The sequence below is a fragment of the Lissotriton helveticus genome, chromosome 1_1 (assembly GCF_964261635.1).
Source record: "Lissotriton helveticus chromosome 1_1, aLisHel1.1, whole genome shotgun sequence".
Taxonomy (NCBI): domain Eukaryota; kingdom Metazoa; phylum Chordata; class Amphibia; order Caudata; family Salamandridae; genus Lissotriton; species Lissotriton helveticus.
The window spans coordinates 33,158,008-33,173,303 of NC_136057.1; the positions used below are offsets into that span (position 1 = coordinate 33,158,008).

At 45.7% G+C, this 15,296-nt stretch overlaps 1 protein-coding gene across 4 annotated transcripts in view; it reads right to left on the reverse strand.

The window, feature by feature from the left end:
* LOC144767080 (transmembrane protein 176B-like) overlaps positions 1-15,296 on the reverse strand; it is a 163,164-nt gene that overhangs the window by 20,052 nt on the left and 127,816 nt on the right. For all 4 annotated transcript variants that reach the window (XM_078650704.1, XM_078650715.1, XM_078650706.1 and 1 more), the window contains 2 exons: positions 3,567-3,677; positions 322-378 (listed from right to left, as the gene is read on the reverse strand). In XM_078650704.1, the coding sequence (XP_078506830.1) occupies positions 322-378; positions 3,567-3,677 (168 nt within the window). The remainder of the gene's footprint in view (positions 1-321; positions 379-3,566; positions 3,678-15,296) is intronic.

Sequence of the window (15,296 nt, forward strand, 5' to 3'; positions counted from 1 at the left end):
ATGCCATGCCAGCACCCCGTCTCCATGCCACACTAGCACCACGTCTCCATGCCATGCCAGCGCCACGTCTCCATGCCATGCCAGCACCATGTCTTCATGCCACGCCAGCACCACGTCTCCATGCCACACTAGCACCACGTCTCCATGCCACACTAGCACCACGTCTCCATGCCACACTAGCACCCCGTCTCCATGCCACACTAGCACCATGTCTTCATGCCACGCCAGCACCATATCTCATTGCGGTCTGTCCCTCGCAAGACCACTCACTTAAGATAGTTCACAAGTGCAACTGGTTGGTGGAAGTGCTGAAACACTTACCCAGCAGGGGCTGCCACGCTTTTCTGCAATGATGGAGACTGCTCCGGCCAGGATGAACTGGGGAAGGAAAAGATAACGTCTCAGGCATGATCAAAGAGATACTTCTGGAGAAGATAGGAATTCCACATAGCAGGGAATGCAGTTATGTCATATGTTTTACTACATTGTATAAATGAGAGTATATAATTTGATTCCTTAATAAATAGTTCAAAAAACAATAAGGCGATACACTTTCTGTACTAGACCGGTGCCATGGAAAATCTTCCAGACTTTGTCGAAGACATGAGCTGGTGCTGCTGGCAGAGAGTTAAACTAGGACTGCCAGTCATGTTTAAAGATAAAGTCTTACCTTATAAGGCTCTCTATATTTCCAATCCAAAACCAAAAAGTTTTTAGGTAATTGATCCGCCAAAAACATTTCAAATTATTTAGGACTTACACAGAAGACTGACGAGAGCCCCATGGACTTCATTAAAGTTAATAGATGTGGTTCACTCATTCCACCAATATTCACTCCATATATATCCATTTGGTTCAAACCGGGCCAGCCCCAAAGATTGCAACCCCGCATTCCACACACCCTTTTTGAAAGAGAATGGGTTTGAGTTTTTGAGAACAGGAAGCAGTGGCGATCTACGCGGTGTGATCTCTTGGTTGAGATGTTTGTACGGTGGGCACGCGGTGCAAAGCAGGACAGGGGAACACAAACCCAAATGGAAAAACACCCCTGCACTGGTATAGGGAGGCCTAGACCAAAATAGAAGAAGAACAAATCCTGTGCACACGCCGATGAGATCAGTAGTCCTGGTGTCAGGACGCAATATTACATGCAAAAGGAAATGTACGTAAAAGTTCAAAATCAAGCACAAAGGTTCGTGTAGGTGAAGAAGTTTTTTATAAGTCAATTGTTGGTCAGTACAGAAAATAATAGCCTGCCGACAGGTGTTTCGTCACCAGCACCATGCCTTAGTGCCATGCCAGCACCACGTCTCCATGCCATACCAGCACCACGTCTCCATGCCATGCCAGCACCACGTCTCCATGCCATACCAGCACCAGGTCTCCATGCCACGCCAGCACCACGTCTCCATGCCATGCCAGCACCACGTCTCCATGCCATACCAGCACCACGTCTCCATGCCATACCAGCACCACGTCTCCATGCCACACCAGCACCACGTCTCCATGCCAAGCCAGCACCACGTCTCCATGGCATGCCAGCACCACGTCCCCATGCCATGCCAGCACCACATCTCCATGCCATGCCAGCACCACGTCTCCATGCCAGCACCACGTCTCCATGCCATGCCAGCACCACGTCTCCATGCCATGCCAGCACCACGTCTCCATGCCAGCACCATGTCTCCATGCCATGCCAGCACCACGTCTCTATGCCATGCCATCAACACGTCTCCGTGCCATGCCAGCACCACGTCTCCATGCCATGCCATCACCACGTCTCCATGCCATTCCAGCACCATGCCTTAGTGCCATGCCAGCACCACGTCTCCATGACATGCCATGCCAGCACCACGTCTCCATGCCATGCCAGCACCATGTCTCCATGGCATGCCAGCACCATGTCTCCATGGCATGCCAGCACCACGTCTCCATGATGTACATTTAGAGACAAAGACACTGAGAGATTAATGATAGCATCCACTCCTTACAAACACCCCTCCACACCCTCTGTACAGCCTGTAAACAAAGACACAGAGAGGTAAACTATAGCATCCACTCCTTACATACACCCCTCCACACCCTCTGTACAGCCTGTAAACAAAGACACAGAGAGGTGAACTATAGCATCCACTCCTTACAAACACCCCTCCACACCCTCTGTACACCCTGTAAACAAAGACACAGAGAGGTAAACTATAGCATCCACTCCTTACAAACACCCCTCCACACCCTCTGTACAACCTGTACACAAAGACACAGAGAGGTAAACTATAGCATCCACTCCTTACAAACACCCCTCCACACCCTCTGTACAGCCTGTAAACAAAGACACAGAGAGGTAAACTATAGCATCCACTCCTTACAAACACCCCTCCACACCCTCTGTACAACCTGTACACAAAGACACAGAGAGGTAAACTATAGCATCCACTCCTTACAAACACCCCTCCACACCCTCTGTACACCCTGTAAACAAAGACACAGAGAGGTAAACTATAGCATCCACTCCTTACAAACACCCCTCCACACCCTCTGTACAGCCTGTAAACAAAGACACAGAGAGGTAAACTATAGCATCCACTCCTTACAACCACCCCTCCACACCCTCTGTACACCCTGTAAACAAAGACACAGAGAGGTAAACTATAGCATCCACTCCTTACAAACACCCCTCCACACCGTCTGTACACCCTGTAAACAAAGACACAGAGAGGTAAACTATAGCATCCACTCCTTACAAACACCCCTCCACACCCTCTGTACAGCCTGTAAACAAAGACACAGAGAGGTAAACTATAGCATCCACTCCTTACAAACACCCCTCCACACCCTCTGTACAGCCTGTACACAAAGACCCAGAGAGGTAAACTATAGCATCCACTCCTTACAATCACCCCTCCACACCCTCTGTACAGCCTGTACACAAAGACACAGAGAGGTAAACTATAGCATCCACTCCTTACAATCACCCCTCCACACCCTCTGTACAGCCTGTACACAAAGACACTGAGAGGTAAACTATAGCATCCACTCCTTACAATCACCATTTGCAATTATTTCACAGTGCAGACAAGTACACAGTTTTATCAGCTACACTACGCATTACTATGTGTAGTTCAAGGTAAAAGTATACTACGTGTAGTGCTGCTTCGCAAACTACGCCCAGGGTTAATTTACACCACCTTCCTAATCAGTCCCTACAGACACTCCAGCTCTCAGTTGTTTCTCTGCATATGAGGTTCTCACCTCACTGCTCTCTTGTTCTGCACGTTTTTCTGTACTTACCAAGACTCCTGTGTCCACTTATCTCTCAGAGCTCTCGTTCAGGGTGAGGCTGACCCCTTTCAGTGAGGGGGTGCTCCAGCTCAGAGTGAAAACAGGGGGAAGGATGCTTTAACCTATAAACTGCCAGCTAGATCCCATGGCCATGAAAAGCAGAATCTTAGGTTCCCTTCAAGTGTTTGACTGAGATAACATTCACTCCAAGTTCCTCCCCTTCAATAATCTTGTTTCACAAGTCTGGTCCACCCCCTTTTATAGTCCCACCCTCAGCATCTACTCACCGGGACCCCAGTCCAGAATCCGCTCCCGGTGTAGAACACGGGCCCATTTTGAATGAAGCAGGACACCACTGCAGAGAAGACGCAAAGCAGGCCAATCATAATCTGTACAGCCTGCAAGCAAAGACAATAAGAGGTTAACCATAGCGTGCCCTCCTTACTAACACCCCTCCACGCCCTCTGTACGGCCTGCAGGCAAAGTCACAGAGAGGTTAATGATAGCATCCGCTCCTAACTAACACCCCTCCACGCCTTCTGTACGGCCTGCAGACAAAAACATTGAGAGGTTAACCATAGCATCCGCTCCTTATTAACACCCCTCCACTTCCTCTATACAGCCTGCAGACAAAGACACTGAGAGATTAATGATAGCATCCACTCTGTACAAACACCCCTCCACACCCTCTGTACACCCTGTAAACAAAGACACAGAGAGGTAAACTATAGCATCCACTCCTTACAATCACCCCTCCACACCCTCTGTACAGCCTGTACACAAAGACACTGAGAGGTTAACCATAGCATACGCTCCCTACTAACACCCTTCCACACCCTCAGTTCAGCCTGTAAACAAAGACGCAGAGAGATTAACTATAGCATCCACTTCTTACAAAACACCTCCACACCCTCTGTACAACCTGTAAACAAAGACGTATAGAGGTTAATGATAGCATCCGCTCCTTACTAACACACCTCCATGCCTTCTGTACGGCTTGCAGACAAAGACATTGAGAGGTTAACCATAGCATCCGCTCCTTACTAACACCCCTCCAAAGCATTCTGTATGGCCTGTAAACAAAGACACTGAGAGGTTAACTATAGCATCCACTCCTTACTAACACCCCTCCATGCCCTCTGTATGGGCAGCAGACAAAAACACATAGAGGTTACCTGTAGCATCCACTCCTTACAATCACCCCTCAACACCCTCTGTACAACCTGCAAACAAAGACGTATAGAGGTTAATGATAGCATCCGCTCCTAACTAACACCCCTCTATGCCTTCTGTACGGCCTGCAAACAAAAACATTGAGAGGTAAACCATAGCATCCGCTCCTTACTAACACCCCTCCACTTCCTCTATGCAGCCTGCAAACAAAGACACTGAGAGATTAATGATAGCATCCACTCTTTACAAACACCCCTCCACACCCTCTGTACACCCTGTAAACAAAGACACAGAGAGGTAAACTATAGCATCCACTCCTTACAATCACCCCTCCACACCCTCTGTACAGCCTTTAAACAAAGACGCAGAGAGATTAACTATAGCATCCACTCCTTACTAACACCCCTCCATGCCCTCTGTACAGCCTGTAAATAAAGACACTGAGGCGTTAATGATAGCATCCACTCCTTACAATCACCCCTCCACACCCACTGTACAGCCTGTACACAAAGACACTGAGAGGTTAACCATAGCATCCGCTCCTTACTAACACCCTTCCACACCCTTTGTACAGCCTGCAGACAAAGACACTGAGAGGTTAACTATAGCATCCACTTCTTACAATCACCCCTCCACACCCTCTATACAACCTGTAAACAAAGACGTATTGAGGTTAATGATAGTATCCGCTCCTTACTAACACCCCTCCACGCCTTCTGTACGGCCTGCAGACAAAGACATTGAGAGGTTAACCATAGCATCCGCTCCTTACTAACACCCCTCCAAAGCATTCTGTATGGCCTGTAAACACAGACACAGAGAGGTTCACTATAGCATCCACTCCTTACAATCACCCCTCCACACCCACTGTACAGCCTGTAAACAAAGACACTGAGAGGTTAACCATAGTATCCACTCCTTACAAACACCCCTCCACACCCTCTGTACAGCCTGTAATCAAAGACACAGAGAGATTAACTATAGCATCCACTCTTTACAAACACCCCTCCACACCCTCTGTACAGCCTGTAAACAAAGATGCATAGAGGTTTGTGGTATATAAATAAATAATACCGGATCTAGGTTTTACTGGACATAGTAATAACAGATAGCTCAATAAATAAGAGTCAAGATTCGAGGTAGTAGGAGTTTGCAGGTTTAATACAGCATAAAGGACAGGAACAGGACAACCTGCACAGGAATGGGATGGCAGAGCCCGGCAGCTGCCGGGGCTGGATCTGGGATGAGCGCGCTAACTTAAATAACAGTACACAAGCATATATACTAAAACAGTTGCAATTGCAATACATACAATAGGCGGAGCAGTGGGGGTGGTCAATAGCAGTCGCGAAAGATAAGGGTGAAAAGAGGTGTAACAGGAGGCGTATACATAGACATGTGATGAAAACGTAACGGAATATGTCATAAATGGGGCGGAAACATGGAGGGGGCTACCTAAGGAGCCGGGACCTCTAACCTAATGGTGCGCGCAAACTGACAATGACGTGTTACTAGGAGAAGCTGGGGGCTATGACTTCTGCGCTAGGAGCAGAGACTGAAGTCTGGAGAGTCAGGGCAACATGTACCTAAACATTATCTAGTATCTGATGTTTAGAGAACATGTTGATATAAACTAAAAGGTATCGGGGTAAAGGCTAACAGACTCTAAGACTGGTGCATGCATTATTCTACATGTAGTGCGTGATGAAGAATATTAAATGACCATTAATACAGTATTTCTCTTACATGGAGACGTAAAGGCTGTGACGGAAACTATTGATGCGATTCAGTAGTTTAGGAATGCAGAGAAGGAGGGCTGGACTGATAACTAGAATCATAACATACTCTTGGCAGACTCGTAGGCAGAGCCAGGCTGAACCGGGCACTGTGAGGCAGGAAGTAAGTGAAGGGTCAGGAACACAGGTGGGGGCTGTATCGCTCCTCAGCGAGGGCTCAGGAGACAGGAGCTGAATCTGGTGTCCGGGCCCTTTTGAGGCCTAGAAACGGGGACTTTACAATGAAATAACGTGCACACTGGGAAACGTGGCAACGTAACTTTACATAGGCCTAATACTCGTAGCTTTCACGAGAACTGGAAACTGGCATACTAGGGATGGACACAACTGTAATTGCGTCTTTAATCAAACATGGGGGATACATATGCATATTAATCATGCACACATAACATAAGATGGGGGACACGTAGGGACACAGAACATGGCAAAATTTACTTTTCCACATTCCCTCCTTGCCACTACGTTTCCATCAGGAAACATCAATATTCATGATACCATCTATCATTTCATACAGTATCATTTGCTCGTCTCGAATTTTCTTGGAACGGGATTTAGAACGGGACTTGGGACTAGGAATACAAGAGGAAGCGCAAATGCCACAAATCGCAGGGCCACATTGTAAACAGAGGCAGCAACTGAATATGATCGCTACTGCAATACCCAGAAATGACAATACTTTCCATCCCCAGGCGGAAATTATATTCCAGAACCAACCGGACCATGTCCAGGTGCCTGGATCTTGGTGTAACATATGGGCAATTTTATGGAGTCTGGTTATAGCTGAATAAACAGACGGTGCGTTATTAGGAATGAAAATGCAGCAACTAGATCCGATGACTCTACATGCCCCGCCCCTATCGGCCAGTATGACGTCAAGGACGAGACGATTCTGGAGCACGACAATTCTCATAAAGGATTGCTCTTCGGTTAAGTTACCTAGAGCAGAAGTAGTCTCAATCACTACTGCTTCAAGGGTTCTCGTTAATCTACGTATCAGTTTACTATTCACAACAGTACCTAAATAAGGAAAGACACCTTTATTGATATCTATATATTGTTCTAGAGCAGTTTCAGTATAATCGACAATCGGGAGGTCTCTTTTGTGTCTTGTATGTACTAGGTGGGAATTCCTATGATAGTCAGGTGGGGCTAGAAAAACTGGTGGCAGTAGGAAGGCAATGTAACAGGTTCCCTCCCAATCGAGGGGCAGACGAACATATGCGGTCTGACCACAAACAAAATAAGAATGACGTGAAGCTTTAAAAATAGATTTCCTACTGTCACTATACTTGACAATAGTAGTACAATCACTATGTCCTACATGTACGGAACCATTCTTTCGGACACATAATTCGCCTTTGACTGGTAATACTGACATAGCAGGTAAGTCTGGAGTAGTATCAGACTGAACATTCAGGACCATGAAATTCGAAGAATAATTACCTAAATTATAAACTTCATTCTCTAGATCTAACCCTGTTCTGTGGGGAAGACCTGTTAAGAAAAGACATATCTGTTGAGGATGACGTTAACGTGGACCATGCTCCACACGAACCATTATGTGAAAATGGATAAGGAAAGAGTGGCAGAACTCCCTTCGGTGTCTGGAAAGGGGGGAGTCGACCACACACCCAACAATTAGTGGCATTGCTGGTCTGGTGTGAATAATGTAACATGCGGATAAAGGAATTATTACGCATAGCAAGACGATAAGATAGTTCATGAGGAGGCAGATCACTAAACGTGTGCTCTACTGTAACAATAGAAGACTTATTTACATGAGAAACTGGAAAACACAAATAAAATGCATAACCTGTGCAGGTAGTCATAAGGCTGAAAAACAATATGAAACTTAGAAAAACGATACATCGGATTGAGTTTTGACTAACTCTCTCACTATGGGGGTCTATTTAATACATGTCAGAAACCGGTCTAACCGTTTCACCTAGGGGAGGACTTAGACAATCAAACTGGCTGACTTATTTTACTAGACCTTAATTTTAGCTTATACTCCTGTTGCGGAGTTTTCTCTAACAGGGAGGGTTTAGTATCATTGTCTTTTGCGGGACAGTCCTTAAGAATAGTACTTTGGCAGTCTTTAAAATCCTCGGAAATGTTCTTTAAAACAGTCTTTAGTCCGTAAAATCTTTTCACATGAGACAGGTGGACCCAGCCCTTCCTGCCTTCCAGCTTGACGGCAGTACGGGTGGCCAGGAGGACCTGTTTGGGCTCCTTCCAGCGGGGCTCCAGCGGACTTGAACGATCAAAATTCCGGACAAGAACCAGATTTCCGGGAACGATCTCATGCGGTGCCACCTCGGTATTGTCTGGAAATGCGGCGGCAACCTGTGAACGACAAGAGTGTAGGGCAGACATCAAGGAAGCTAGGTAATCTGTCAGCATATTACTTGAAACATCGGTAATACTTCGGGGTCTAGGTGTACCCCACATATTAGGGGGGCGGCCGAATACGACCTCATACGGGGACAGACCTGATCTGGAATGTGCGACCATGCGCATATAAAACAAAGCGACTGGCAGAGCTACTAGCCAGTCTACACCTTTCTCTTTACATATTTTGGCAATACGGATTTTCAGGGTCTGATTATGTCTCTCTACGAGACCGGCTGCTTCAGGATGGCGTACACAATGGAACTTCCACTGGTACCCTAACAAAAGGGAAACATGTTTCATGAGCTCGGATGAGAATGGCTGGCCGTTATCAGAATATACGACTCTAGGGAGTCCGTAGCGGGGGAAGAATTCACGAACCAACTGCTTGGCAGTGGTCGTGGCTGTGTAATCTGGAACTGGATATGCCTCTGTCCACCTGGATAAAGCACATACCACTACAAGGACATACTTGAAACCTCGACATCGCTCCATCTGAATATTATCCATCTGGAGGACTTCAAAAGGGTGGTCAGGGGGCTGGAATCCACCTTGTTCCACCGGGACACTTTTACCTGGATTAAACTGGCAACATATCATACAGGTACGGACTTTCTGCTTGGCTGCAGCTCGTAAATGTTTATTGAACCAAATGTTCTGGATACTGTCTAACATAGCTTTTTCTCCTAAATGTGCTGGACTATGTGCGGTATTGATAATGACTTGAACCATAGAGTCGGGGAGAAACCATGTGGCTCTACCCTTCGTTACCCATCCCTGATCTGTCTGGACCCCTCCTTGTTCGGACCATTTCTTGATTTCATCGGGGGTAGCATGTAACTGGATATCTATGACATCTTGAGTAGGGTCCTTAACTGTCATACAGGTAGTTGAATCTGGAGTAGGTGTCTGTGTCGGATTAACTGAAATGTCTGGAGTCTGTGCTGTAAGCTTGGCTGTGCGATCTGCTAGATCATTACCTTGGGAAATAATGTCAGTAACTTTCGTATGTGCTTTGCATTTCATGATAGCGATAGCTGTCGGTAAATGTATGGCATCTAACAGAGCTTGAATAAGGAGACCATGCTGAATCTTGGTTCCATGAGAAGTCATGAAACCTCTCTCCTGCCAGAGCACTCCGAAGTCGTGTACAACTCCGAATGCGTAGCGTGAATCTGTATAAACATTAACTTTCAGGTTCTTGGCGTGTATGCAGGCTTGTGTCAGAGCAACTAGCTCTGCTGCTTGAGCAGACAGGGTGTCAATACGGTGTGTTTCTATAACTTCAGTGTCAGTAGTCACTGCATACGCGGCTACTAGTTCTCCTGTACTTGTTCTCATACATGAACCATCCACATAAAGTGTCAGGTCGGGATCTGGTAATGGGATGTCTGTCAGATCTTGTCTTGGCTTAGTCATAATATTAACTACTTCCACACAGTCGTGTGTGGCAGGATTCGAATTAACTGACGGTAACAGTGTAGCAGGATTTAGAACGTTGCAGCGTCTGATTTCTATGTGTGGCTGGAACAGTGTCAATTCATAACCTGTTAAACGTGCAATTGTCAAGTGCTGAGTCTGTGTTCGGTTTAAAAGAACTTCCACGGAGTGTGGAACTTGTACTGTCAAGGAATGTCCTAATACTATGGAATCACTTTGTCTGATAGCTAGTGCTGTGGCTGCAACTGACTTGAGGCACGCAGGCAGAGCCTGGGCTACAGGATCTAGTGTGCTCGAAAAATAAGCACAGGGCTTGTATTGTCCTGCTTGATCTTGTGTAAGAACAGATAATGCTGTACCTTCGCGTTCTGTGACGAAAAGTGTAAAAGGCTTACTGTAGTTCGGTGTAGCTAGAACTGGAGCTTGGCATAAAGCTTTCTTTAACTCATTGAAACTAAGTGTATGTTCAGATGTCCAAGGGAGGACAGTCGATACGGCTGCCTCCTGTGTCGTTAACTGTATCAGTGGCTTAGCTAGAAATGCATACTGAGGAATCCATTGTCTGCAATAAGAAGTAAGGCCGATAAAAGCACGTACCTCCTTCTGTGTCTTGGGTTGAGGAAGACTCGCTATTAACTGGATACGGTCTGGTGTCAACTGCCTACCCCACTTGGACAGTAAGTGGCCTAAGTAGATCACTTGCTGTACACAGAATTGAAGCTTCGAAGGGGACACCTTGTGCCCCATCTCGGCAAGGAAATACAAGACTGTAAGTGATGCTCGCTCGCAAGCACGTTCAGAACGGGCTGTGATCAGTAGATCATCGACATACTGGAGCAGGACAGTGTCTTTTGGCATGTGAATGTTGTCTAGTTGTCTCTTAAGTGCTTGACTATAAATACTAGGACTTTCTGTGAAACCTTGAGGAGCTCGTGTGAACATATAGCTCCTTCCATTTAAACAAAATCCGAAAAGAAACTGGCTGTCTGGATGAATGGGGACACTGAAAAACGCGTTCTTGAGGTCTATGACTGTAAAAAATGTTGCCTCAGAGTCAATGGCTGTCAATAGGGAAGAAATATCTGGAACAACTGGATACTGGGGAATAATACATTTATTGAGTTCTCGAAGGTCAATCACTAATCGATATACTGGGGGTGCATTTGGATCAGTACGTTTCATGACTGGAATGATCGGAGAATTACATACATTGAAGTCAGTTTCTACAACTACTCCTTGAGCCATGAGCTCGTCAATAATTTTGGATAAGGCTGCTACAGCCTCAGGTGGTAATCTGTACTGTCTGATTCGTGGTAGGACTACACCTGGTTTGAGAGTCACACGATGGGGTGTGATTTGCATATAACCTACATCAGTTGGACCTTGCGCCCATAGATGCTGCGGAACATTAGACAATCTCGGATCAAAATCTCGTAATACATAGTGACCCTTGAAGTCACGTAAAAACAATCGTATTCCCTCTGGGGAACAACATATGACTGCACCTAATTCTTTCAGTGTTTTAATACCTAACAGATTTTCTGGACATGACTTCGTAAGTAACAGATCAGTAGTGCGGGACAATGGACCTACTTCTAGAGTAACTGGCTTAGATATCTCGTTTACAATAGGCTTTCCTGAAAATCCAAGGGAAACATTTCTAGAGCCTGAGAGCGGAGCCCCTGGAACTTCGGCGTGACTAATGGTCGTCCTACTTGCCCCTGTATCAATCAGAAACTTTCTGTCTTTCCCTAGTACCTGACTATGAACATAGGGACCTTCTTGATCTACAGGAATCTCGATGAGAGGCAAGCCTACCTCCCTCTCTAGGCTGTTTCATGAATACTGTTGATACTCTGGATACTCTGACTGAGCATACTGGTACATCTGCTGTGTAACATGCTGTGTTGCAGCAATAGGCTGCGGTGCTGGAACTGTCTGTTGTGCATTCTGTGGCTGAGAAGTCTGTGAAACTTGTTCTTGTCTAGGCGGACGTGGTCTTTCTTTAGTTTTACCAGTAGCTATATTGTGTTTCAGAACTGCACACTCGTTTATGAAATGACCTGGCTGTTTACAATAATTGCATGTCCCTTTAACGGGAGCTGCAGGATGACTGGCTTGAGTCGGATCCCTCTTCTGACCGTCCTGAGGAACAGATTGTGCAACTAGTACTTTCATTTTCGTGTCTTTCATACGTTTTCTCTCGTGATCTTGCTCTTCTCTGATTCTATTCTGGTGGTACTGGAGCATCTGTAACATCTGGGACGGGGTACTAGCTTGCCATGTACTTTCGACTTTCAAAACTCGATTCTTAACTTGTGGACTTGAATTCTCGACTAATTTAGTAACAAAAAGATGAGGGTACGACTCGCTACTCGTCTTGAGGCCACTGTTTATAATAAAGCATTTCTTAAATCTAGAATAAAAATCACTAGTATCTTCATCTTGTTTCTGTTTACAGGCTGAGATTGCATCCCAGTCTTCCTTTTTAGTTGCTAATAATCTGGGCAAAACTTGTATTAACAGTTCTGGTAATTCTTTACATTTCTCTCCAAGACCGGTACCTGGTACTCGTATCTTATCTTCAGCTTCTAAAACTGCCCAATCGATCTTTTTCTCTCCCACCTCCCATTCTTTTTCCTTGAGTTTCTCGTATACCCCTGCGGGCAACAGGACCTTTAGCATTTTAATAATATCTGGATACGTGTATTCTCCCATACGGAGCATGTCTTTTAATTCTCGGTGGAACCCTGCTGGATCTTTGTCGTGACAAGGAATTAATTTCTTCATCTCTAAGAGTTCCATCTTTGTAATCGGAGTGTAAACAAACACTCGTTGCATTTCACCATCTGTTGTCCTGACTGGGTGTACTTCTCGTAATGGATTCTGTCTGTCTATGTAAAACGGTTTACTTTCTGGGGGTGAGACATGAACAAAATGCGGGTTCAAAAACGTTCTATATTTGTGGCGCTGTTCTAGAATGACACTAATTAAATCGGTACCTAAACCTTTCCATCTATACTGGAGTAACTCGTTCAGGACATCGTGTAACGGACCTGGATCAGAATGTTGACCCTCATACAGAGTAATGAGGTGCTGGATCATATACATACCCACCAGTCGCTGCTCGGCTGGGGGCAATTTCAGAAACATGTGTGCCACTATTTCGTCTGGAAAAGTGGTAGAATCAGTAATCCATCGGACTGTTGATCGAGCTAATTCTTGTTCATGCATAGTACTTAACTCACTATAACCGATTCGTGATTTCAGAATATGATCGGTAGCTTGAAATACTTGTTCTAGAGAACCTTGTTCTGGTGCTGGGTGATGAAAAACTGACTTGTGTTCTAGGCGTAAATGGCGGTCTGGAAATCTAGATTTTCCTACATACGCTATTCTGACGGGATTCTCGTCCTCTACCTCTTCAGTAGAAGAGTCATTTTCTTTCTCGCTTACTTGTGCTGCTTTACGTTGTTCGTGTAACTTTATTATTTCCTTACGAATTCTCTTGTACATACTCTCTATACTACTGATGGTTCTGTGCTTACCCTCGGCTATATTATCACTCCACCTTGTCAGGATTCTCATTTCGGCCGGATCTTTGGTCGGATAATCTTGTTCCCTTATTAAACAATTAATCAGAAACTTTAATAGCATGAGCTGGATCTCAGCTTTCCTTTGAGACATGGCTTCGCCAATACTTTCTGGACCATCCCCTGTACGGATGAAACGATATATTCTGTCTAGATCTTCTTTCATATTCGGTAGGGTGTCCAAATACCCGGTCACCCGTCTTACACGGATGGAATATATAACTGTACTATCATCACCTGCAACTGGATCATAGCGGCATTCAGTAAGAGCTCGTCGGATATCTGCAACGGACTTATATTTGGGCGTACGCTGTAACGCACACTCATGTAACTCGACTAACGTTAAACGTTGGTGTGGTGGCGGGGTACCAGGAGGACCTCCTCCTGCGGCCCCTAAACTGGAATCGTCGACTGATACTCTTCGTGCTGGCAGAGTGGGAAATTGTAATGTAGGCAGGACCGGGGGTACCGTAGCAGGTACTCCGGTGTCTGGAGGAGCAGGATTTACATTATTTACAGGGACTGGCGGAACGGGATTTGCATATTCTGGAACCGTGTCGTCCAAGTAGGACGAGATGAAAATATCAGCTGCGGTCGGTTTGTGACGTAGCTTGGTCGGAACTAATGGTGGCGGAAAATTACTGGATGCCTCCGGGGTCGCTTTTGGCAAGCCCTCGGCAAGAAGAGGATACATACCCTTAATAAGGGCATGCCTCTGTCTATCTGACTGTTCGGTTTTGACTCGTTCACCTATCTCGATTAATTCCCTTTCGTGGGCTCGTTCTAAGGATTCTCTACTTAATTCTGACTTTCTGATTTCTTTTTCGGTTCTTTTATGAGATTCTTTGCGCCATAACTCGATGGCATCTTTCTGTGACTGTCTGGCTTTCTTTTTCCATAATGCTTCTTCTACTCGCATGATGCACTCGGCATCCCATGTACCCGATACGGGCCATCTATACTTTTCTTCTAACTGTTTGGTATACTCTACCCATAAATCTAGATATAATATGGCACTTATGCCATGCTTCTGATACATAAAATGACCTGGACTGTCCCTAGGCGGGACAGGAACTGCTTCTTCTAACAGACCTTTTCTAGTTCTTAACTGACGTAGTTTGGAAAACCACGGCATGACTGGACTGTAATCTAGACACAATACAATACACAATGAACACGATAATTACACCACTCTCATACCACGACATTAAAATACATGAAGAACATTTAAAATAACAGTTCGAACAGAATACTACCTGGAATACGGAAAACAGAATACATGATTTTCTCGAGAACAGAACTGACTAGAACAGAAACTAGATGCACTGCTAAAACAGTACGAAACTTACCGGTCTCATAAAGAGACACGTCAGGACCCGCATCCACCGGAGTGGACACTTCGTTTTGGGATCTGTGTACCACCAAACCCCACGGACCAGAGACAATTAGATTGACCCTGTCTAGATACTCCCCAGCAACGGTACTCACCGGGCAGCAAGAACGGAAGGCCTCGGACTGGACTGGACTGCTTCGACGCCGGACGGACGAACTTCGGACTTCTGTTACGGGTGGGCCTCCGGATACCTCGGACCTTGGACTCTCGGCTTGGGCTCTGGTCGGGACT